General features: G+C 41.8%; 1 protein-coding gene across 2 annotated transcripts in view; it reads right to left on the bottom strand.

Moving 5' to 3' along the window:
• cadps2 (Ca++-dependent secretion activator 2) overlaps window positions 1–27,041 on the bottom strand; it is a 633,342-nt gene that overhangs the window by 80,572 nt on the left and 525,729 nt on the right. For both annotated transcript variants that reach the window (XM_050072844.1, XM_050072843.1), the window contains exons 14-17: window positions 15,399–15,500; window positions 8,228–8,291; window positions 5,369–5,492; window positions 4,560–4,660 (exon numbers count right to left, since the gene is read on the bottom strand). In XM_050072844.1, the coding sequence (XP_049928801.1) occupies window positions 4,560–4,660; window positions 5,369–5,492; window positions 8,228–8,291; window positions 15,399–15,500 (391 nt within the window). The remainder of the gene's footprint in view (window positions 1–4,559; window positions 4,661–5,368; window positions 5,493–8,227; window positions 8,292–15,398; window positions 15,501–27,041) is intronic.

The following is a 27,041-nucleotide window of genomic DNA, read 5'->3' as shown; positions in this document are numbered from 1 at the left end:
TGTTTCATCCACATCATATTAAAGTTTCTTAAGTGACGTAGTGTATAAGGTGAATTTGTTATGTGTGGTGGAGGGGACTGTGGATGGAAGGTCACAGAGGTGAGACGCATGGCAAGCTGCAGACCACTGCACACGACCAACAAACAAAGGTTACCAGGTTGTTACCACTGCTGTGTTTCTAGCAGCTTTTTATGCACCAAATTTGGGTGGTTGTAAGCAGCATGTGACTTTCTGTCCAGCAGCTTTTCAGCTCTAAAACATGAGTGTTTTTTAAATGGACGCAGTGCTGTTTTTCCAGCGGCTTGTCAGCTCCAAAACACAGGTGTTTTTGGGGGACTTAGGGCTTTCTTTCAAGCGGCTTTTCAGCCCCCAGACATGGGTGTTTCGTAGGGACCCACGACTGTTTTTCAAGCAGCTTTTCAGCTCCTGAACATGGGGCTTTTCTAGGGACCTGCTGCTGTTTTTCGTTGTGACTTTTCAAACTCAAGACAGGTATTTTTTCAGGGACCTGGGCTGTCTTTCCAGCAGATTTTCAGCCCCCACATGAATGTTCTTTAGAGTCCCGCTGCTTTTTTCCAGTGGCTTTTTAGCCCCCAAACATGGTTTTTTTTTAGGGACCCATGACTGTTTTTTCAGTGGCTTTTAAGCTCCAATACATGGGGCTTTTCTAGGGACCCACTGCTGTTTTTGCTGTGGCTTCCAGCCTCCAAATGTGGGTGGTTTTAAGCGGTCTGTGGCTTTCTTTCCTGTGGCTTTCTTTCCTGTGGCTTTTCAACCCCCAAACATGGTTGTTTTTTAAGGACCCAGGGCTTACTTTCAAGTGTCTTTCCAGCCCTCCAAACACAGGTAATTCTAGGGACTTTCTGCTGTTTTATCTGGATCTTTTCAGCCCCCAGAGATGTGTTTTTTCAGGGACCCAGGGCTTTCTTTCCAGTGGCTGTTCAGCCCCCAAGCATGGGCGTTTCTTAGGGACCCATGTCTGTTTTTCAAGCAGCTTTTCAGCTCCTGAACATGGGGCTTTTCTAGGGTCCCACTGCTGTTTTTCCAGTGGCATTTTAGCCTCCAACCCTGGGTGGTTTTTAGGAAACCCTCCCTGTATTTCCAGCGGGGATAGTGCCATAAAAAGTGGTTGTTTTCCAGCACAAGATTCTAACCATCACTTACAGAGCCCTCCATGGTCAAGCACCTGCATACTTGACGGATCTGGTGTCCTTTCACTGTTCTGTCAGGTCACTGCGGTCCGCTGAAGGCCACCTACTTACTGTCCCTCACACAAGATTAAAGACGAAAGGTGATAGAGCCTTTAAGGCTGTTGCACCGAAATGGTGGAATGCACTACCTCATGAGCTGAGAGCGGCCTCTTCCGTGGACATTTTTAAAAAGCAGTTAAAAACACATCTGTTTAGGCTTGCGTTCCATTAATTGTCCATTGTATCATCTCTGTATTTCGCACTTTACTTTTTATTTGTTTTTGTGTATTTTGCATTGTTTCTGTTATTGTATTTTTTGTATTTTATCTTGTGAAGCACTTTGTGAGTCCTCTCTGTGAGAAGTGCTATATAAATAAATTTACTTACTTACTTACATCACAACAAGTCTGAGGCCAATCAGGGTTAGGTATGAAACTTACACAAGTGTGATGTGCAAAGTTGAAACCACCAGAGCACAAAGTGAAAGAGAAGAAGGACGCATCATGTGTCCAGCAGTTGAACTTTTGAAATGAACAACATTCACATTTTCATAGATCATTAATTTTTCAGTGTGTGAAGAATAAAAGTAATTAAGAAAACGTCAAACGAGATAATTCCTTCATACCAGACAGAAATTATTATCTGATGCAGAATATTAAACATGTCTGGAGGACTCTTCACTTTGACATCATCCTGATGAAACACTGACAACAAAATAAACAAGAGAGCGTTGTTGACGCTGACAGTAACCGAGTAAACAATTATGATCCATCTCTAAATTTAAGCTGTGACAGCTTGTGGCGTCGCTCTGACAAAAAGCCTCTAATTTGTAGTTAACATCACATCTGAAGCTCGGAGCAGAGATCCACCGGTCACCATGGCAGCGGCAGAGCGTGTTATTAATAGCTCAGAAACAGATGCCTGAGCGCCACGCTGCCACTTAGGGCCGATCAAACCGCCACGTCTCAACACCTATGATTGATCAGTTTTACACCGTGGCGAATGAAGGCCGCCTGCATATGGGCCGTAGGCGTTGTTTTCATCGTGCCTCCGACGCAGATTTCAATGCAGCGACGCCACTTGCCGTGTCATCTGCCACTTTAGTGTGAGCGCTGCCAACAGAGGCAAAGTAAGAAAATGGACAGTGCTGCGAAAAGTGATCAAAAACATTAATGAAATGATCAAGTGACTCTTTGCTGCTGTCACTCAGAGAGAGAAAAACACAACAGAGTTTCTGCTGAAATTCAAAGGAAGAAAAGAGTTTCAGAATTAAACTGTTGTAATAAAACGGATGCAAACAAGACGCAGAAGAATTGTTTTTCTTCAGCGAGTCCGCTGCTCACAACAACACAGACACTCTGTCATATAAGTTATCCTACAGCAAATATTTACCCTCTCAAATATCACTTTATTGGACTGATGGTTTAATCCAAAGGTTTCAGACATAAATCAGGTTCACCGCCTTTCATGAGTTGTTAAAAACATATATATGGTTTATGCACATGTTTTTGAGAATGCAGGCGAATTGAAATTCATGCTGTTATCAAATGGCACAAAGGTATCAACTGATCTCAACTGCTCATGGGGCTGAAACTGAGATGGTCATAACATATAAGTATTAAACTACTATTATTGATCAGAACTCATCATTCAAACCACTCATTTAAAACCTTGTGTCCAAGTTTCTTTTCCAGGAATGTTTGAACAGCTCAGAATTACAGCAGTGGAAAATAAGAAGTATGTAAAAGTATAAAAATGAAAATATGCTGAGTGTGTAAAGTGTGTAAAGAATGTTCAGCTATGTGCATTATGCTACAATACAATGTGCTAATTTTCTATTCACTTGGCACTTAATACTAATTTTGTTTCTATGTTTGTGTGAGTATGAGCCCCCTCACAGGTGCTGACCTATACATAGGAGGAGTAGCAGGAGAGAGTGTGGCTGACTGGGAGCACACAGCTTTTGACCATGCTGTTGCTGGCTCCACTCCCCTTATGATTTATTAATTAAGTTCATTTATATCTGCTGTTTTTATTTAACTAAGGCTCCCACAGAAAATATATGTAACCACTTAATGGCTGGAATAAAACTAGTTCCCCCCGTCATCACCCATATGTGTATAATACTACAATGTACAACAAATCATTTACATAAGTGGGAATGAGAATAAGACATACAAACAACATGTGCAACATATGTTAAATGTACCTTCATCAGTGGGCAGAATAAATCCTGTTTCTCCCAGCAGGCAGGAGACATTTGATTTCAGCAACTTCTTTTTACCTTTACTGGGATACACTTGCTCTTCATGAATGCACCTTACCAGTGCCTAAAGGAGTTGGAAACTGTAGACTATAGTGCTTTACATTTTATTATTGGCAATGGCGACTGCGTACGTCCCTGTACACTGTATGCTGCTGCTAAATGGTCTTCTCTGTACGTCTGCAGACTTTCATATTTGGTTGGTGTTCATTTATAAATCCCTGCTTGGGTTGTTTCAGTCTCATCTGTGTACGTACATGTTTAAAAACTAAAATCAGTACGGCAACAATAATCTGGATTTAAACTTTTTTTTGGATTTAAACTGGATGTTGTCCTTGCTCATTTGTCAGTTGTTTGCTTATGTTTATGCCACCCTCTTCACCAGGTCGCGCTTGAAAAGGAGAATTTTTAATCTCAATAAGACTTATAACGGGTTAGATAAAACGTAGAGGTAACTGCTGAACAAAATGCCAAACAGCGACATAATGACGCTCAGTCAGATGTGGTCACTTGTTTCCGTGTTCCTGTTTGCTCTTGGCTTTGTGTGTAAAGTAACGATGTGCTAAACCCTTCCTATGTGTACCTGATATTGTAAAACCCGCTGCCTTCACTGTCTAATTTGTTCTGGAGCTGATCCTCTCTCATAGCTATGATGCTGCTCTGCATGTTTAGCAGATTGCATTCTGAGGGAGTAATACCTTTCTTTTTGCACCTGAGACAGGAAACATTCAGATTAAACTCCACGGAAAGAAAACATTAGTTGTCGACTTCTCTCGTCTCCAAGAAACACTTTGGTGTAAGTATGCCTGATGCTGCCATTTTGCAGCCTTGCCAAAATGTTAAATGGTAACTTTAAAATAAAAGACTGGAGAAAATCAAAAGTGGGATAGGAGTTGAAATAAGTGTCAGTTTCAGGGTGGGGGGCTTATAAAACTGTTACAGGCCTCCAGGCTTCAAAACAAAGTTCCCAAGTGTACTTTAATATAATAACTTGTGTCTCTACAGGTTTATTGAAACAATAACTGCTGTAACTATGCAGGACGGTGAGTTTACATTCAGGACCTTTCAGCTGAAACAAACTGTGCAGATAATCATCAATAACTCACCTCGGAGTGATGTTCGTCGTTCTGCTGCAGGACTTCGATACAGAGCTCTCCCAGTCGCATCATATCCTCTAGTCTTTTCTCCGGAGCTGCCTGAGTGTCCACTGCAGGTCCCAACACAGCAGGAGACACCCAGGATAGAAGAAGAAGAAGATACACTTTATTAATCCTCGAGGGGAAATACAATGTTTTCCCTGGGTTGTCATAAACACACAGGCCTGCCCATGGACAGGCGCCCCGAGCAGGACTTGACCCTCTGCCTCCCAAACCTAAGTCCCTATGGACTGAGCTACTGCCACCCAGTTGAATCCTGACAGCAGTTGTGTGTTGGCTGTTTGTGTGTCCCGACCTTTGTGATAATGAATCCTACGAGTTTAAAAACTGGGCTTGTCCAGGATTTGAACCCTGGACCTCTCACACCCAAAGCGAAAATCATCCCCCTAGACCAATGACCCTTAAAAACACTTGGTTAATACACGACTCCATTTCCCATAATCCTCAGCTAACTGTTTGCTGCCCCATGAAATCATACTGTTCACAGCAAATGCTGCTGAAGCCTTTTTAATGATCCCATGAATTTCCTCTAGCGCCACCCTTCAGACAAACAGGGCACTGAGTTCTTCGTCTGGACTCAAACAAGGGACGTTGTGGTTCTGGCTTCAGGCATCCTTTATCAGGTCTGTTTAGAAAATCGTTTGTTTCGTTCCCAGGTATTTTTTATCCGCAGACTACTAAAACACTGACGTGGAGTCATGTATACAGAGAACTGAAGTGACATCTGAATGACGAACAGAAAATCCATAAACTCTCACCCTTGATCTGAGCGTACTCGATCAGCTGACCGTAGTTGATTCGAGCTGCGTTTTCCAGACACTTCTGCACCAGTTTCTTCATCTCCTCTGGAGGAACAGGTGTGGTGATGTCCTTCATCAAAACCTGACACGACACAAACAACAGCCATCATGTCAGTGAGGTTCAAACAGTTCAGAGACACAGAACAGACACCTGATTCTCTTATAAGCCCAAAGTTAACAAGTGTCTCAAGAGCAGGAAATCACCTCTAACTGGCCAAAAATTCTCAGTGACACAAGTCTGGTCCTACTTTAGGTCTTGGAGGAAAAGCATTTGATCAACTTTACTAACTTCACTCCTTTCTCTGAGTGCTCCAGAGGTGTACTAACTGGTTAGGAGCTGCAGGAGATGGTGTTCAGGTAGAGACAAGCGTGCACATTTATGTTTGATCGCTATGAGCTTAAAATGAAATCATTTTTATGGATCTTATGTGGGATACAAAATGGAGCGCCCTCTCCACATAAACCCAGATCCTCAACCTCAAATAACCTGACTTTATACTTCACTACATAACAAAGGGAAGTATCATACTTTGTTTTCAGTTTCTGATTACATGTGGTCAGGTTGGAGTTATGCTGGGATTTATGTGGGGTCACCAGTAAGAATGTTAAAGCTGCTGACTTGTCCTGCAACAAAACTGGCAAGAAGGACCTCACAAACCTGGAAAATTATTAGCATTATTTTGTGAAACAAGATAATAACCTACAATATGCACATACAATTTTAAAAAAAGTCATCTGTCCGGACTTTGGGAGCTCCATAATTTAACACATTAAAAGGGTCCATCACGAATAATGAGTGCTTTTATGATAAATCAAAGATGTGGTGCTGATAAAAGTGTTGGAAAACGATGTGACTGTGATCAGAGGGGGCTGAATCAAATTGTCTGCCTGCAAGTTCTTTTTTTAAAAATATATTTTCAGGACCTTTTTTACAGAACTGCTGGAGAGCGACAGGAAAGGAAGGTGAAATAATTAAAGATAACAAGCAGCAAAGGGTCACAGGCTCTAATCAAAAATAGGCCGCGCCGCTTAAGACTTAGCTTACAGTGGGGCGCACGCTCTACGTGTTGAGCCAGAGGTCACCCCCAAGTTTTAATCAGAATCAGACTGAAAATCAGAAATACTTTTTTGATCCCTGAGGTGAAATTATGATTCGTTACAGTTGCTCTGAAGTTAAGAGTAGAGAATTATAAGACGTAAGAATAAGAGTATGCTAAAAAGAACATAAATTTAAAGCAATAAAATAAAACAGAAATTAAATGTGCATTATGCTACAGTGTTTAACATTAGTACTTACTAATCATTGCATTCAGACCGAATGAAATGATTTGTCGAGCGTCCTGTCTGTCTTCCCCACATGGAGGCCTCCGACTGGCCTGATGTAACCGCTCATGTAACATCTGCTTTAGTTTGCTTCTAATATAACATATAACGTTAGATGACAACAGAGCATCCAGTTGCTAATGGCTAACGTTAGCCTACTGTAGCGTAGCCTGTGAAACATTAACATTATCTTCCTTGTGCGTTTCCACTTACTAGTAACGTTAACACTACTATCTAACGTTAGCACTGTAACCTTATTCTAAAACTCATCAGTCATCACTGACTGAGTTTTAAAACTCCGGGGTTGCATTTGTAACGTTACACTCGCTCTCCTCTACCGTGTATCTAACGTTACCATGGCAACGACTACATCTATCATAGACGTAATGACGGCGTAATGGAGGAGGGGGAGTAGGCTGTTGGAGGGAGGTGGAGTTGCAGGAGGAGGGGGATGGGACTTTGGAAGGAGGCGGAGTTGTGGATGTTCAAATTTTTTCTCAGGGCTGTGTGAAATGGAAGAAAGGTAAGAGTGGCTTTAAGATATAAATATTAAAATGAAACATATATGGTTACTGTGCTGAGGCTGTAGGTGGGAAAATGTAACTACAAGATATACATCAGTAAAATGTTTCAATGTTTGATCAGCCTGATTGCCAGAAGTAAAGGTTGTTTTGTTTAACCACTGATACATCACATTTGAATGTTTCATACATATTATATCAACATTCTGATTACATGTATATTAACTGACTTTGACACCAGGAGGTAAAGGGGGGTTGGTGGACACTGGGACACTTTGGCGAGACGACTGCCAAGCTGCAGGCCACTGTTAACGACCAACTAACGACACAACTGGTTGTTCTTTAGCGAGACTTGGTGGCATTTCCAGCCCTGACTGTGGCACCAAAACTGGGTATTTTAAGCCAAAACATGATCTTTTCCAAATTATAACCAGGTGGTTTTTGTGCCTAAACGTAACCAAATGTTAACCACAGCGTTGCTGCAACAGATCTTCTTCATAATAATGTACAAATGTAACGGATCTGTGGTTTGCAGAAAAGTAGAATGCAGACATTTATTCTGGTGATGGAGTTGTTTGATCCATGCATGCAAACTAATTATTGGTAAATATCATCATATATTTCAGCTATTTATACTCTGTTTTTAACATAGTTCTGCGCACATGACCGAAATATGTCACTTACCTTCATGAATAAAACCTGTACAAAAAAAAGAGAGGCTATTTTCTGCATTTCTTATTGTTCATTTGTTTAATGAACAATAAAAACAGCGACATCTCACTCTCTCTTTAGAACAATCCCTCCTCCGACTGAAAGCAAATGAGGTTAACTTTCAGCATGATCCAAAGACACCTGATAAATACGAACCCAAAACCTTTCTACTCTGGACACATAAAAATTTTACCACCACTCAGAAAACATCACAGGAGGTATCTGAGATGCAGAAGTATTTAAATATGTATTTAACGTGTACCCGTTCCTGCAGGGAGAGCGTTGCCTTCAGGGCCCCATCTGGTCGTCCAAAGGGAAAGCAGTACCTGCAGATGTAAAACGTGGGCGGTCATCACATTTAGAAACAATCTCAAGGACAACTGTGTGGAGAAAAAAAAGAGTATGATAATAATAAGAAGAAGAATAGGAAGATTGAAGCAGCGGCAGCAAGACATCAGTGAGCGTCAACAGATGGCTGCCTCCTTTCATCTAATTACACTGATGAAGGAAGCTTTTCTCACCTCCAGCTCCGTCTGAGCGCAGACGAGGCGGTTCACCGAGGTTTCACGTTGCTAATTGACAAGTGAACAGAACTAAATAAACAAAGGCACGCGGTCACACAGGTCAGCCATTTATTGGACAAAAACCTCCAGGCAGATGTTCTGTTCCTTCACATTAATACAACTGAACAAAAAACCACAAAATCTATAAAAAAGATTCACGAGCAGGACTTTGTTTGAAGATTCGGTTCATACTTCAGGTGAAGTCACCAGTTTGTGATGTTCATTTCCATGAAAAAAAAAAAAAAAAAGGAAATCGGTGAAAGAGCAGGAAGTGTTGAAAAGGCCTGAGTTGTTTCTGACGAATGTTTTCAAGTGTTTGAAAGGAGCTGACAGAAATATGTGATATATGAACAATCACACTGCATAGATTCATGAATTAATACCTGCTGCTTATGAAATCAGATTAAACTAAAAGTCAGAAACAGAAATATTCTTTTCAATTTTGTTCATAAAACTTAACGGCATATTAAGTAAAAGTACAGCTTCACAATGGTTTCAGTTTTATTTGCTGCATATTATTTAAGTAACTGGAGTGGGGGTTTTTTCAGCTGCATATCTGACTGAAGCCCTTTTCAGACACAAAATTAGTAATGAAACAATGATGTGGGTCAAAGCCAGGTTGCCGGTCTCTCTGAATGGGCAACCTTGTCTCCACCGGTTGCATTTAAATTCTACTATTTTGTTTTTGCCTAATAGATTGTGAGAGAAACATGATTTGCTTCCTGGATTATGCTCAGTGGGTTTAAGCAACAAAAGCAAGAGGTTAGAGAAAGATCATGGTTTCAGTGAAATGCTAATGAGAGTCAGCACATCCAGTCTAATAGTATTTAACCAAGACCGTGATCTTTCCTTCACACAGTGTTTAAACATAACAAGTTTAATGATGCTTTAAAACGTTTCCTCAGTATGCTGATAAAAAGTGATGTGATGTCAAGGAGACCGGGTTGGAACAGGTCAAAGTGCATCAGTTGACTCTGGGTGTTGGTGTTTCTATCAGGAATGGAAATGAATTAAATACTGATGATTAAATGTCATTTAACAAACTCCCCAAAAAGATGGAAGGATCATTTAGCCTTGTCAGTAACATAACATCCACATTCACACCAGTAAAGTTTGTTTGGGTTAAACTGAATTGAGAGAGGGAACATGTGTGTGGACAGAAGGAGAAATGTTGTGTAACTCTGACCTCTCCTTTACATTAGGTAGACGGCACTGCTGTGGATCATAAAGTGATGATTGTTAATCTTCATGACTTTGTTAATAACAACCCGAAGTGAGAAGGACATCAACTTATTAAGGTTAGGAATATCTCTATAAACAGGTATCTGCAGATGAATGCATCATCTGAAGGCAACAGGACAAGATTTTGACATTGGAAGCATTCTAGTTTCTATTTGTAGTCCGAGTAGTATTGATCGATCACCTCTGAGAGGTAAACAGTCTGTGTGGAGTCCAAAAGAGGCAGAGCCCATTGGCCGGAATACAATCTCAGAACCTATGAGCTAGCATCTGACAGTGATTTAGCTTTTTATTATGATTTCTTTTGCATTTAAATGCAGGTGCTTATAGAGATTAGCTGACGTGTTGTCTGGACCTGTCTCAAGTTGCAAATGAACTGTAAACCATGGCTGTCGCATGTAAGAGGAAGTCTTGTTCCAGATAGCCATTTAGTGGACATCTGTTGGCCACACCGGATCTCCCAAAATATTTGCTGTTGAACCCAGAGGTCAACTCACTGTCAGACCGATAGCTGATGGGTTCTGAGACTGAGGTAATGGAAAGATGGTTACAATAAATTTATGTTGACTGTTGGTAAGAAACAGGATGCAAAAGCCAGACTACTGAGTCACAGACACTTTGCTGACCCATCCGTCCCCACCATTCTCCTCTCTTAGAGGATTTGAAGAACATGGCTACCTTTGCTCCTCACAAACAAGAGCCATATTCCTGTTGTTTTAATGATGAGAACAGTTTCTCTGAACATTAGTGTTCCTCCAACTGAGCGGCAACAGGCTGCAAGCTCCATAAAGAAATGTTTTTCCCATGTTGGTGTGGAAGAACCATAGACTGTACATGAATAATGGACGTAACCACCTTCACGTCTCCCATTGGTTTGTGGACTCAAATTTAGAGACCTCAAGTTTAGCCATCATCATCTTGGATTTTTGGAGTGAGAAGCAACTGTACTTGGATGAGAGGATGGAGCCCCTTTTACACTGCCTGTTCAAGTCAGGAATTTCATGCCATTTTTTATAAAAGGTACGATCACGGAATTGAGGGACAGAGTTGTCTCGCCTTTAAGTTGGCAGCCGAGGTATTAAAAGCGACTAAATGATGTCTGGATAAAAGGGACAGCCAGCAGGAAGGCACCATAGGTTTGACGGGTGTGACCTTTTGACGACGTGTTATATGTCCAACCCACCACAGGAGACTTCATGAGCAGCTAGCAGCAGTTAGCAGCTAACTCAAAGAAGGAGAACAGTGGCTGAAAATGTCTCCGAAATGGGGAGACAATGAGGTCTTGGAGCTCCTTGCCGTCCGAGCAGAGGACGAGATCAGCCGTCATATAGCGCCACCCATGTTACACTACAGGCTGACCCTGACTTCTACATCAGCGGAAGTTGCGGCTTGTGAAGCGCCCACACCTCATTCCCGTCCTACACCTCTGGAATGAAACACCGACTGAGAGGCAGACCTGATCAGCTAACATCAGTGTTGGGAGCAAATCCCTGCAGAAGGTTCAAATATCTGGTGGAAAGACTTAAAGCAGAAGAATGGAGGCGGATATAAAACTATAACACTATCATTACCTGCACAGGTGTCCACATATTTTTGGCCATGTTGGGTATATTTAGTGTCTTCGGATCCATGTGGATGTTCATGACACCAAAATAAACAATCGTGTTCCTCTACATTTATCTTTCCTTGTAAGACTGTTAACTGTTGGCGGGCAAAACCAAAGAAAAATAATAACTGATAAAACAGTGATGAGGTAATCTTTGGATAATCTCTTTTCTAAGGAAGAATAATAATCAAGAGAAGCAGTGAAGAGGAGCAGCTGTAGTTTAAATGTATAACCTTACATGAGTCTTTAGTGGCTGAGCTCAGCTTTAATCTAAACTAAACTGTGGAAATCCTGCTCTTGTCTGAGGGACATTAGCATAATCCCAGCATTGTTCCATCCATTGTTTACCAGCATTAGCCTCTTGTTGAGGTGAGGTAGTAATGACTCCCGCTGATCAACCCCCCCCCCCCAGCACACACTCGGCCCTGACCGGCCCCTCCTCTCCTCTCTGGGGCCAGATGGAGGGCCCCTCTCAGGCGTGAAGGGTTTAAAGAGCCGGGCTTCGGGACAGTTAATGGCACAGGTCCATTCAGACGAGTATTGCTCAAGGTCTTGGGGCTGCCGCTTTCACACCGCGCTCACAATGTGTTCACACGGCGGCGGCGGCGCTGAATAGCAGCACGCAGATGCAGGGAGGTCTCATCAGCCGGCATCGACGACGCATGTCCTGCACCTGTTGTGTGCTGCTGCTGATGGGGCTAAAAATACCCAGACTGCCTGCGTTCATTATGACGGCGTTAAAGGAGCATACCGCTGGTTTTACATGTTTTGATTTCCTTCAAATCACTTCACTTTAGATCGCAGCCGAGCATTTAGCAAACGTCTTTAAGAGGTTAAGATGTGTTAAGATTGTCTCTCATTCATTACAGTAAGACAATCTGTGCACAGATTCAGGGCTGGCGTGAGCTGTGTAATCTGTAACAGTAACAGTTAGATTATCTTTATGAGGTGAGGCAGAACAAATGCATCAATCTACGTTTAAAGGGTCAGTTAGTCCAAATTACACACAACAAAAACAAACATACAAACATAGCCTCTCTTGTCCCTCCTGTGTGACGCTTCATGCAGACCTTAAAGGGACAGTTTGGTTTTTTTGAAATGGGGGTACTTATCCATAGACAATAGATAACATACAGTAAGTGTCATTCAACACGCCACCAGCTTTGACAATTTGGCTGCAGTCCGACATGGAAGCTAAGCAACCTGCTGCAGTGGAGGAGTCAGCAACAAAATGATTTTTAGCCACTTAAAAAAAATATATATCAATGTCAGTTTAAGTATGCGCTTCACTGAGAATATTTTCACTGCTTTACTTTAATGTCAGACAACAATTTTGAACAGCCACTATATTTCTCTCTCTTAGCCACACTGCATTGAGAAAAACAGTAGTTTTAAATAGCTGAACACACGAGCTGCTGGTCGACCTCTGACTCCAAGAGATATATTGTTTTTATGATATTGTGTGACTTTGGCGTTTAAAAGGGTTAGTTTGGACTCACCAAATTCACACAATAAAAACTGACTAACTTATTGAAGCAACAGTAGTCGACCAGCAGCTCCGTGTATAGCATGCTAAAATGACTGTTTTTGTCAATGGAATCTGGTGGCTTTGACGAGAGCAGAGATGGGGAACTGAAGCCCGTCAGAATGAGCTGTCTGACGGGGAAGAAAAGCAATGAAAATACTCTCAATGTGGAGTTCACTTAGATTAGATTAGATTAGACAGAACTTTATCAATCCCTTGGGAAGACCCCCTTAGGGAAATTAAGATTCCAGCAGCATTAGATAGCAGCACACAGGGTATCAAAAAGTAAAAAGTAAAAAACAATTTGCAAAATATAAATATAAGATATACAGAGAATAAATAAGTAATTCCTTATTATATTCCTTATTATAGTGGCTACTGGCTTAAACTAATATAGTTTTTTCAATGGGAACTTTTTTAAAGGTGGCTAAAATATTTTTTGTTGCAGCCCCCCGTCCACAGCAGGACATTGCTTAGCTTCAGTGTCAGACTCCAGCCTGCTTCTCCAAACTGGGTACGCACAGACTGACATCTACTGTAGGTAATACACAGACTATGGATAAGTACCCCACGCAACACAACCTCAAAAACCCAAACTATCCCTTTAAGAAAAGGGCAAAGTGGCATCACACTTCAGGGCTCAACAGTGTGAGCGTTTCACTCGCATTTTCGACTAAAAATAGGTGTGTGCGAACTGAAAAAAATATTTAGGGGCACATGTGCACATTAAAAAAATCAGCCGAAGCAGCCTATATTTTTGTCAATAAAAAAACATATGATAATCCAACCGCAAATGTTGGAGGAACTCCAGCCGCCTTCCCTCTTGCCAGTGTGACACGGTTATAGGCGGTTTTCCAAGCCACTGTCGGCACAATGAATATCGTGCACGACGCCAAGGGTAGCGGTGCCGCTTTGTCAGGCGTTGCTGCCCTCTCCATAGACAAACAATGGGACAGCCAGCGCAAAGCGGTTTTACAGCTGATCATGTGTAGAGGCCTTTAGGGACCGTTCGCCACGGTACCGCTGCTGGGCAGGGTGGAAATAAAGCCCTTTTCACACAGAGCGCGCAAAGCGCAGACCTCCGCCGACGAACCCATTCATTGTGTATGTGCTACCGCGGCGCAAGAGCGCACCGCTCTGCCGCCGAGCTGAGCGGCGCGCGAGAGGGCGCATGCCGCGGCGTCTGCGCGCCGCCAGCCTGCGCTCGAATTGAAATTTTTTTAATTTCACCGCAACGCGCTGTGACGACACCTCGGCGCCGCGCGTCCAATAGCAGAGAAGAGCCTGAAGTAGACCCGGAAGCGGTCACCATGGAGCTGTAGCTCCTGAACGAGCCTGTACTCCCCCAAATCCTGTCCTCTGCGCCCTACCCCGCGGTGGGCGCCGCGAAAGCTCTGTGTGAAAGAGGCTTAAGTCCTGCAGAGTTTCAGAGGACCTGGAGAATGTTTTAGGATAGTAATAACATTATATAAGATAATCATATTGCAAAGATAATATATATAAGATAATAACATTAAAGACAAAATTAAATTGCAATACTTTTTCAAAACTTGATGATTTTACCTTTCTGTACATTGTGTATACAAATTCATTACATAATTTTGCTTGTAAATCAATCAATCTTTTATTTATAAAGCACTTTCATACAAAAAAAATGAATGCAAATGTCTATTTGCATCACGTTTATTACGGAAAACACATTGTTTGATCAATTTACATTGTGCCCCTAAAGTTCTTTGTGCGCTCCTTACTTTTTCAACTTAGGAGCACATGTGCTCCTTGGGAAAAAAGTTAGCGTCAAGCCCGGCACTTATTCCGCAGAAGATAAAAATGTTTGACTGGAGCGGGTGAAAGTGTTATGAATCCACTGAAAGATAAAGATATTATCCAGAGTAACGACTGTCACTGGCTCGTCTCATTATCTCTGACAAATACACCAATAAAATAAATAAACGTGAGTACTGAGTTAAGTATCCTAATTTCAAGTCACATCCTGGCCATATCCTATTTGGCATTCAATGGAGCATGAAAAACCTGGCTATTCACATCCCTGTTTACATGACTTCTCTGCGGTTGTTTACATGTGCAGAAACAGAATCTTTATTATAACCATAATACTGTTGCACATGTAAACACACTAAATGTCTCTGGAGGACGAGACACAAATGGTGATGATGACTTTTTTAAAAATGTAATTTAATGTTCTGAGCAGCTCAGACTAAATCCCATCACCTCCATAATATTCAGGTGGAGAAATACTGTAAATCTCAAAGCCTGTATATGAACAATAAAATCCAAATAATTTGCATGAACAGAGTAACTATCTGCATGAACAGGTAAAACTAGAAAAGTGTTTTCTGTAGGTGTGGTGGAACTTTTAGCGGTTGACCAATTGTATTTCACACAGCACAGAAATGAATTTAAACCACTGTCTTGCAAAATAACTTTGCTGTTTTCTGGCTGTGAGGAGAAGGTGTTGAAGGCTTAAATGTGTTCATACCTAAAATGTGTGATCTGGTTCTCCAGCAGAGCCATGAGTCGACCCCTGACGGCCTCAAAGTTGTCTTTCTCCTCCACGGTCACTGTCCCCATCCCATCAGGCCTGACGATACACAAGAAGGACACACAGGACACAAGTCAGCTGTATTTCTTAGCTACAGATCACAGGCTCGAGGTATAAAATAGAAGTGGGGCTGCTATATTTTCTTCTGCTAATATTCAGGAAATATCAGAAATATGCGGCTTTGCTGTAAAAACAGAATAAAAGTTGGCAAAACAGCTCTTAAAAGAAATATTCCAGTGGATTGTTGGGGAAGCAACGAGCTACTCCTCACTGACAGTTGATCTCCAGCTACACTACACTTTTTTTTTTAAACAAGGTATTTTTTTATTAGTAATTCAATAAAAATGTATTATAAGCAAACACAGAGTCAGTAAGGACAAAAAGGCGACCCCACCCACCCATCAACCCAGGAACAAACAGAGACAGCCAGACCAGTCAAAGGAAATTTAACAGAGAAGAAAATATATATAAATATAAAACAAGTATTGAAAAAAGGGAAACATGGCGACAAATTAACATGTGTGACATAAGCAGGAGAGCACAGTGTGTTTCAGTACAGTTTTTCAGCTTCCATATTTGCCACAAAAGTTAGAAATAGTTGCCAGGTGGCAAAGAAGCGTGCAGCTGATCCTTGAATAAAACAACAGATTTGCTCCAACTGTAAATGATAAAAACATCCTTAATCCAGTGTCCACGTGTTGAAGGTGAAGAGTCCTTCTATTTACACAGAAGAAGAGGAGTTACTCCAAATATTACCATGGACACAGACGGGGCAACAGCAGCAGCAGTTTTAAATATTAAATCCCAGAAATGAAACAGTTTGGGACATGACCAGAACATGAGACATAAAGTGGCTGAAGACTGTTTACACCTGTCGCACGCAGGATCAGGATCACCGCTAATCACCACCAACTGAGCTCTGGACCAGTGGAGCTGGTGTCCAGTCTTAAACTGAACAACAATGTGTCTCAGACAAACAGAGGACAAATACAGTTTTTGAATACCTTTACACCACACCCCGTCTGATATCTGCTCTCCAACATCCTCCCATCTCTGCTTCAAAGCTGAAGGATTATGCACACTGAGCAATTCACAGATTTGATTTATGGACTGTTTTTTATCTGTGTTGCATTCAAGAACAGACAGCAACACTCCACTTTTATTACTACAACTGCTCGGGAAAAGTAGCTCAACACACTGACACGATCTTGCATCAAGTGTTAGAACAAGGATCATCTACTGCTGAGTCATTTAATAAACCCATGCACGATTACTTCATGGTGACATTTACCACACTGCAAAGCTGTCGAGCTGATAGACAGCTCAGGTGCACTGTTGGACCGCACGGCACAATATCCAAATAAATGTCAACATGTGTTGTCTTTCTTTCCTCCTCTGTTGAGTTGATTATTATTTGAAGAGTGTGCTGTCTGTTAATCGTGTATATATTTTTCAAAGCATTGCAGCTATTTTTGGCTCTGTGCCTGAGTGGTTGGCCCCGCCCACAGTGAGAGGTCAGCTCAATGTGAAGGTGAAGGAGACCAGCTTTGAAACCAGCTCTACAGAGGGACAGGCGGTCCGTCATGTCTTCTCTCTGCTCTGTATCGTAAAACCAATCAGCTGCTCGATTCTGTCCTGATTCTGAAGATGGAGGTGAAGTTGTGGATCACTTGTGAGCTTTAAATTCTCAGGAGAAGAAAACACAGTGCTGGTTTGGTCGTGCTATCTTACTACAGTGGGAACAAACGTTTGCTATTGGGAAATGTAGTTTAACTGTGAGCATCAGTACATGTAAAGCTGCAGAACAGAGTGCTTTAAAGATGCTCCGCTTCATGATGCCGTCTGATCTGTGAGAGAGGCGTGACGCAGCTGCATCCAGTGGACATGAGGAGTCACTACTCCGCTCATTCCAATTACAGTCACTTCTGCTCTGCAGCAATTATTTTCAGATAGATACTTTATTCATCCCCATGGGAAATTCTTGTATCCAGTAGCTCACATAAAATCACATAAAAAACACAACAATAAATAATGTGCCAATGGAAATAAATAAAGTAAAAAAAGTCTCTAAGTGACTATTTATTAATCTAACTGTCTGGAGTCCACTAGGGTGAGTACTGGGGGGTGTTACAGAGTCTGATGGCTGTGGGGACGAAGGATCTCCTGAAGCGTTCAGTCCTGCAACACGAGGAAACAAACCGATCACAGCGGCTGCTTCTCTGTCCTGCCATGATGTTGTGGAGAGGGTGGCTGCAGTTCCTGAAGATGACCTGCACCTTGCTCCGTGCGCGTCTCTCCACCACAGTCCCCACTGAATCTTGGATTGGACATTGGATTCTGCCAAGTACTGAACCTGCTTATCCAGCCATTTCCTGTTCTTCACCATCATGCTGCCTCCCCGGCAGACGACAGTTGTTTGTTGTTAAACTAGCAGCAATAAAGCCGACAGCAACTTCCTGCAGATGTTTTTCTATAAAGTCCTCCAGGACATCAAGTGATCATATTCCTTTGAGCTGTTGGAGAGCTTTTATTTGATGTGAACCATCAGTGTTGAGGTTCATTTACAGAAGCTTAACAGCGACTGAAAAAACAAGTCAGGTGAAGTAAATTTCAAATCAAATCATAACAAGAGTTATCTAAGGACACTTATCACATCGAGCAATTTACAGATCAATCAATCACTTTATTTGCCACATAGAATCATACAAGGTACAACTTAACAGTTACAGTTAAATGTAAGTTCATCGACCCAACAATTCCCAACATGAGCAAGAGAACTGGCGATAGTGGTCAGGAAGAAGTTCCTTGCAAAGTACTGAAAGTTATTTGTGAATGAGATCAGTATATCTGTTTAACATGCACTGTAAACCTGAATTCATCTAAATGTTACCTGGAGGAGCTGTATACGAGAACGCAAACGCAAATTTTATACAATGTTGATTATCAGGTGTAATCTGCATTTTTTCACCATTTTAGTTCATATTTAGTAACTTTTGTACTTAACTTACTTCTATTGTTACTCTGTTAGGCACTGCTTTTTGCTTTTTGCTCCTTAAACACATTATATCTTGTATATTTTCAATATTCTGACAGATACTTAATACTCGTATTTAAGGCTGCTGTCAGCCCTAGAGTGGTCTCCTCTGGTCTGAATCAGGGACTCATGTTGTTCCAAAGTTGTATCATTGCCTAGAGTTGGTTCATGTTCTCACGGCAGCATTTACAAGAGGACCAGATCAAATGCATTGTGTGAGAAAGCTGCTCTTGATTGGTCAGAATTTCCATGTGGGAAAAATCCAGGAAGTAAAGCAAACGTTGAAGAAGAGTACACTTGCAAGATAAATGTGACACTTTCTAATGTCACAATGGAGGGACAACTACGCAGGTTGATTTTAGCGCTGCTCATCGTGGACTATATTGCTGTCATTGTTCATTTTAGTCAAACCATACAGTTTGAAAACGAGGCGCGGCTCCAACTAGAAAACAATGTTTTGATGCATTGGATGTGCTGAATGTGCATATTAAGGCAGTACAGGAGGAGGTGCACATTAATAATCCTCCAGGACTGTAACATGCTCATGTTTAACCCAAACAATGTGTCATGTGACTGCAGTTGCTTCACATCCAGGTCGGAACACCTTCTCACCACAAACCAACCGCACCAGAGTTCCTTTGGAACCGGACTGAGACCACCTCTTTCCAAATGAACCGCACTGAGGGGGCAAATGAACTCCAGTTCGATTGAACCAAACCAAGCAGTGCAGGTGTGAAAGCACACTAACACTAGGCCCACTATGTGACCCTGACCCAAGGAACCCACTGCTTGTTCTGGTTGTTACTGGTTTGTGATCTTTAATTTTTGTTACTGTAATTTGAAAAATTCTCTGGCACAAGAATTTCCTTAAAATAAAGTTCTATTGAATGGGACTGAACTGTCTGAATCAGTTGGATCGGACATTATGAGGACTTTATCCTGTCAGCCTCATAGTATAAAGTCTGTGTGATGAGTGAGCCCATGTTTGAATAAGGCATGTTGATGATGTTTCTATCACTGGCACAAACCCAGAAGAAAACAAACATACGGGGGTGAAAAAGTAGGGTCATCTATACAAAGATGGCAACAAAAATGTTTAACTGGAGAAATGACAGGGGCTGTAGCCAAAAACCATCAGTCAAATTAAAGGAACGGCAAGAGAGTTTCTGACCACATCACAAACCGGCTACATCCTGCCTCCTGCACGGTCTGCCCAGGTACCATCCCTCGCCTAAACCTAACAGAGTATTTCCTGTAGGTGAGAATGCTCTGACACAAGCAATCTGTTGTGTGCTACATTTGAAAGAGAAGCTCCGTACAATGTCTGGAGTTCATAAGAGAAAATGACTGTAGGAAATATGTATTTATTTACTATATAGTGAATACACACATATGAAAAAGAAAAAAACCCCCTGTATGATAAAGTTCCCCTCGAGACACGTTGAAAAGTATCTAGATATACTCTGCTATGATTACTATCTAGAAAAGTTAAAAAAAACAACAACAATAACAAAAACAAAACTCTGAATAGTTGCTGACCGGTGAAAAGAGCAGTGTACGTTAGGATGGCTGGCATTAGCGTTAGAGGAAACACTGGAGGCATACGAACAAACGTTGCATGAATGCATCTCAGGGTCTTGTTCACAAGTGAGGGTAGAATGAGGCATGAGACGGATCAGTGGTTTGGTGCGGTGTCTGCAGTGACGCAGGAGCTGCGCCGGACCATCGTGGTGAAGAGGGAGCTGAGCCAGAAGGCGAAGCTTTAAATTTACTGGTCCATCTTCTTCCCAACCCTCACCTATGGTCATGAGCTCTGGGTAGTGACTGAAAGACTGAGATCATGGATACAAGCGGCCGAAATGAGTTTCCTCCGTTGGGTGTCTGGGCTCAGCCTTAGAGATAGGGGGAGGAGTCAGACATCAGGAGGGAGCTCGGAGTAGAGCCGCTGCTCCTTCATGTCCAAAGGGGTCAGCTGAGGTGGTTCAACATCTGATCAGGGTCCTGCTGGAGGCCTCCACTTTGAGATGTTCCAGGCACGTCCCACTGGTAGGAGGCCCCGGGGCAGACCCAGAACACACTGGAGGGATTATATATCTCATCTGGCCTGGGAACACCTCGGGGTCCTCCAGGAGGAGCTGGGAAGTGTTGCTGGGGAGACGGACGTCTGGGGTGCTTTGCTCGGCCTGCTGCCCCCGCGACCCGCCTTCAGATACGCGGATGAAAATGGATGCATGTTTGAACCTCAGTCAGACCTAGATGAGGAGTCTGTTGAGCATCAAAAAGGCGACTCGCAGATGTATCAGAATAGTAAGTGTAGTTAGCATCTCTTATTTGTTTATGCTGTTAGCTGTTTAGCTTGTAACTGGCAGTGACCCACAAGCGTTAACAGTTCAGAGACAATAATATCTGCTGTAATGTCACAGTGTGTTCACGTTGGTCCAGTTTACATCCAAAAAACTGCACACTCAACCATGTTTGCTGTCAAAACTCCCACTATGCTAATGCTAACTCTGCTCTTTGTGCTGATAAGTCGGCTCTGCGCTGGAGGTTTCAGGGCTCGTTGCTGGTGTTTAGTCGAAGTCTGGTCCCCTGTCGATACGTCTATACCGTATTAGACAGCGGTTTGCTTTCCTATTGATGACGTAACTAATCTAGCTTCCCGGGGGTAAATCTGAATCTTAGATTTTAGGGAAATGCAGGCATCGTCCCCTTCAGTAGACATGAAAACACCTCTTTGGCTACAAAGTTTGCACAGATACAAGTCAGTATAGTCAAGGTCAGACATTTTAAGGGATGTAGACACAACAAAAACACAGTTTTGAGTGGAGAGGGACCTTAAATATGTTTTATATTTCAAAAATGAGCCTGTTTTAAATAAAGTCTTGGTTCTCTCTTGAGGTAAAAAAAGATTTTTTCCACTATTTGAGAATTTGAAACATCGAATGTGAACCCTGGATCCTTTATCTTTGATATGTTGTTGACATTTCAGCACAGAAGCCCTACGCACGAAGACCTCTTCACTCCAAATACCTGGAAGAACCCTGTGCCAGCTGTAAAGGTCCTACACATCAAGAAATCAGAGACACGCAGGGGTGAAGGCAGTGCAGGAATCTTCATTTGTTTTTCAAATGAAAGCATCAAAGAAAACGGAACAAGATGTGAAGTCTTTGCAGAACGGCTCAGGCTGCTTTTTCGGTCTTTGGATTTTCTTTCTCGCTCTGACAAGTCCGACTGGCTTGTTTTCACTGAACTAACTGATAAAGCAGCCAAACTCTCCACGCTGACCTCAAAGTCAACCAATCAAACAGAGAGCTGCTCAGGCTCCTCTTCCTCCTCCACAACTCACCCGGCCGGCAGGAGGAGAGTCCACAAAGAAAAAAACTGTTAGTTGAGCGCTTCATTAATGTTTGTAAAGCTTTCATTCCCTTCTTGCCTTCGTCTGAATAGGCACTCTGGCAAAAAAGGGGAAAAAATGCAATCAGTACCCAGAGCGACCAGCCTTGACTTTCTGGGCTTTGTCTGTGCAGCTGAAAGAGAAAAGCACCCTCTCCAAACGGCACTCGCAGTCGCTGGAGGGAAGAAGCGAGGAGGTTGTCTGTTAATGAGTTGTTCTTATAAAAGCCTTCGCTGGTTCAGCCCCTGACCACCGCACCTCGAGTACCAACACCGAGTTCCTCTCGGCGTGTTCCTGACTCTCCATGGTCGAAATAAAAAACGTGACGAGAAAGGAGAAGCAGCAGAGAGGTCTGACGCTCTGCAGAGATGGAGTCAGGTGAGAGGAGGATACTGAACAGCCACAGATTTACCTTCTGTCAATTACAATATGGAATTAATAATTATTTCATCAGGAAGGTGAATTACTGGAAATAAAAACCTATTTTATGGGATGATTCTGACCGAGCCATCAAGAACACAGAGAAAATACCTGACAGGGAAAAAATAATGAAGCCTTGTAATAATTAAAATAAAATAAAATAATGACATCTATGTATGTGTGTCATTCAATTCCAGTTATGATAAAAATAAAATCCTACGATTGTAGAAATTATAATGCAATGAAAGAAGTTAAAATAACACAATAATGTAAAATGATATTACATATAAAATAACATGGTTGCTTATGTATATAAATAGATTGAATTAAAGAAAAAGATACCAAATAAAAAATAGTAAATTAGGTAGAATCTACATAAAATATACAAAAAATATATAAAATATATGACATGCAGAAAAACTGCATTAACTAAGGTATAAAATCAAACCTAATGCAATAACATAAAATAAAACAAATACTGTGTAAAAAAATGTAATCACAAGGAACAGATATAAAAAAAAATACTAAAGTTAAATAAAATTTCATTACACAAGATAAAATATGAAATAAAATTATGTAAAAAAATATTTGATAAAGAATTGATGAAATAACAAAACTACATACAATTAAATCACATAAATTAAAACAAATAAAACAAAATTGAATTAAAAAAATAGAAATAAATATTTAAATCAAATTATTCTAATCTAATATATTTTTTAAACTGCTTTTTGCACATTCACTTTTCAGACAAATCTCTGTGTGACGGATCTGTCTCCAGAACAGGTTGGTGTTTGAGGGTGGAGGTTGTAGACGAGGTGCAGCATGACAACACAAAGTGGTCACGTATTGTGTGAGAACATCAGCGCCTCTCTTCAGCTCCACTCTACTCCATTTGTTCTGTAATGAGAGGCAGCTTTCTCCGCACAACAGCACTTGTTAGCACAACTTCTAAACCCTGTTGTTCCCCAAATCTGTCAATTCATTACCACCGCCACCCCCGCCTCCACCCCCTCCTCATCACAACCCCTCCACTTCCCACAACCCCTATTTAACAAGCACCAGTTAATCCTGAGGGAACATAAAGCAGAGCTGTTGGGAGGAGCGTGTGCGCTCACTCATGTAAAGGCAAGAAAAGCTCGCTTTCATGTCGAAGCAGCCGAGGGCCTCGCTGCACTCTGGGTCCCTGCGTGGACAAATTAAGACGTGAGGTCTGCGATGGATGGATGGATGGATGGATGGATGGATGGATGGATGGATGGATATAGATATGGAGGGATGGATTCACGGATGTAAAGATGGACGGACGGCCTGAGGCTCCAATCCCTCACAGTTAATGCCGGCTGTCCTGTAATCTGAGTTGTTTATTGTCTTCAAACAATCAGTTTTGGTTTGCATGTGCAGCCCACAGCGAGGTGGCAGATATAAAGCTCTCATGTTGCACTCTGTAAACAAGGTGGAGCCCAACTTTTATTATGTTCAGATAAAAAAAAACAACTTTCAAATATGTGCTTCTTCTTTTTTAAAGATGTCAGAGCGACTTTAAAATTCTTGGAGATGAAGAATTGTGCACACTGTGGTCCGATCTATTACATATTTAGTGACACAACATTCATCAGACATACATGATTTTAATGAAGTGCCTCATGGATGCTGTTGCACCAAACCACACAGATCTAATACAGCGACTAAAGCTGCAACTAACAGCTGTTTTCAACACTGATCAGTCAGATGATTAGTTTTAGGAGTGCCCATTTATAATATTTTTTAATCAATTTAATTCAATTTCTTTTATTTAAACACCAATTTTTAAAATAACAATTTGGCTGATAGCCAATACCGATGTTTTTTGTTTTTTTTATTTATTATTTTTAATTTATTCCCCTTTGTGCCAGAAATATTTTTTTTTAAATAAAAAAATAACCAGACTGTTTCAAAGTCACTCAGTCCTTCGTTACACTGCCTTTAAATGAGCACAAATTCAATCATACACATTTATGAAGCAACCTTTACAATAACCTTTCACGAGGACTTTCTTTTAAATAACTGCTTCAAAAGCCTTTTTACTATATAAAATATATCATAATTCCCTCTTCTATATCTATTTTACACTGCTGTGAAAAGATCAACTAATTCTCCTTCAAACAGCTGGAAAAAAGCTCCATTTCACAAGATTACATTTGAACATGAAAACGTTTTAATGCACTTGGGTTTAATATACGATTGAATTTATAGGTACCATCTTAGTGTTTATAGTGATGCTGAGATGTTCTGGTGTCAGGTATTTACACTAGCTGCCGTTGTTCAGGCAGCTGGTAGTTTTTGGGGTCAGGAAAACAGAGACAGGAGAACAGCTGGCAGAGGATCGAGCAGGTGTCATGGCCGACTGATCTGTGTTCGGACTTCACTGATGTTATGAGGAAAACCAAGAGCATGTTGGAGTGTTTTATTCCTTCTCACACACCCATGTCACGTACACTGTCAGGAAACAACAGGGTGCGTTCCCTGATGTGTCGACAGTAACTCTACTGCGTCCTTTCAGCCCAACGGTGTCCCTAGGAAGATCTGTTTGTCCCAAAATTGTCCCTGGGACGACAGAACCCTGTTAGTCTCAAGCTCTGCTTTTTAGCCTGTGCAGAATTGATGTGACAACAGAAAAACTGCCACTGCCATCGGTGAATGAGTGCTGATAGGCTGGTGGCAGGCAACAAAGTGAAAACTGGTGGCTGATAAATTGGTGCCTCCCTTCTTATATTCTTAATTAATTACTTTGTGAGTCCCAGATGACGTCTTCAAATGTTGTTTCGACCGACCAAATGTCCAAAACCTGGAAAGATTCAGTCATGAAAAGGAACAAATCCTCACATGGCATTAAACTTGGACTCTCTAGTCACTGCAGCTGTTCAAACGCCTCATTTCACATCATGCTTTAAATGACTGTAAATTATTTCACCAACGCATCTACTCCATATTATCCTGTTTTTTAACTTTTAGATATGTCACACTGTTACTGCTTGTTGTTTTGTGTGACTGAATTTCTATTTCAGCTGGTTTGCATATCGATCATCTGTTGATTTTAACCTACTCTAGAGTTACTGGCTGTTCTTTTTAATGGCTTGTTCATGCTTGGCATCACTTAAAATAAGAGTCTAGCTAAACTGATTCCCTGAGTCTTAAATAAAAGTTTGAAGCCAGGAGCTGAGAGGTAGAACATGTTTGGCTTTTTTGTTTCAAAAGTGATTAAAATGATTAATCATTTATCAAAGCAGTTGCTGATACATTCTTCTGTCTATCAAAACAATTGATTCATTAACTAATTCTTTCAGCTCTAAAATGTATACGTGTTGACAATGTTAAGGATTTCTGATGGGATCTTTTATGAGACAGTTTATTCTATATGCAGGTTACTCTTCATTCAGACTGAATCTTTGATTGAATCAAAGCTTTTCCAACCTTCTGAGTTTTTTTGTTTTTCCAGAGAGCTGATCTTCACATTGAAAACAAAGAAGCACCCAAAAAAGTCACTAACCACACTTTAGACTTTAACCTGTGACATCAGGTCCTCTCTTTATATTTAAATGTCTACAAAAGCAGAGTTTTTATTGTTGTTTTTTGAGAAAAGGCATGTTGTGCTAAGGTGCTGGTTTACAGGATCAACCTGCACAGTTTTAGGTCACAACATGGCCAGATTATAATTCATGTTCACCATCGTTTTTATTAGAGCTGACAAAATATTGATTAATTTAAAAAGACATCCCTTTGCCTGAGAATCAGATGTAAAATGACTGACTGGAGAGGTCACTTTTCCGATCAATAAGGTCGCACATGAACACAGACTTTTCTTTCAGTCTTCACTTCCTGCTGCGTTTCTATGAAAACTTCAGAAAGAAGAGAAGTGAACACAAAAAAGAGAGAAATCTCTTTCTCATGGGTTGAAGGTGGGAACTCAAATCAATTCAGCGTGTTGGAGGCTGAATTATTTTTTTTTTTCTGATCGTCACAAAGAGCTCATCAAGAGCTTTCAAACGACATGTGAAACTCAATCTTCCCCCAAATGTCACTCACACCCTCCACTTCCTCTGAATCAAATTACGACAGAAAACTAATCGGACGAGGAGCGGGTTGGCAGCAAGCCAGACGCAAAACGCAGCGAGCGCGTAAAAACACAGCTCAGTGTTGGTGTTTGGTTTGGTAGCTCTCCTCGCTGTGCCATTAAATCCAGTCAGATGTGTGTTCATGCTTGGGCTCACACGGCGGAGTGGGGAGCGATGCGACAGCTTGTCGGGGTTCAGACACATTGTTGCTGCTAAATGAAGCGAGCGCGTTGGAGGCGAGGCTGCTGTCAGCGGCGCTCTGGGGCCGAGGGGGAGGCGGGGGGGCGAAGGGGGGCTCTAGGCGGGGGGGCGAAGGGGGGCTCTGCAGACTCAGGTTTGTGTGTTTACAGTCGATGTGGCTCAAGTGTAAACGTATCCGCCTGCGGGATCCACCAAACCCTCTGGCTGTTTGGTTCTGATGTCAGTTGACAAGAGTCGTCATGAGTCGAGCTCGTCGAGCGGCGTGGCAGGGTACCGGGTGTGGATGCCACTTCACCTTAAGAGGTGTGGAAAGGAGATTAAGCTGAGTGGCAGGTGATCATGTGTGTCTCCTTCCTCCTTCCTCATCACCTCTCTGGAGATGGGGGGTTGTTGTGTGAAGGGTTGGGGGAGGTAAAAGCTCCTGTCACATCCCGTGT

This window comes from Epinephelus moara, chromosome 20 (genome assembly GCF_006386435.1).
Source record: "Epinephelus moara isolate mb chromosome 20, YSFRI_EMoa_1.0, whole genome shotgun sequence".
Classification (NCBI taxonomy): Eukaryota; Metazoa; Chordata; class Actinopteri; order Perciformes; family Serranidae; genus Epinephelus; species Epinephelus moara.
The sequence above is the reverse complement of the archived record's forward strand: the minus strand, read 5'-3'. Positions and strand labels throughout refer to the sequence as shown.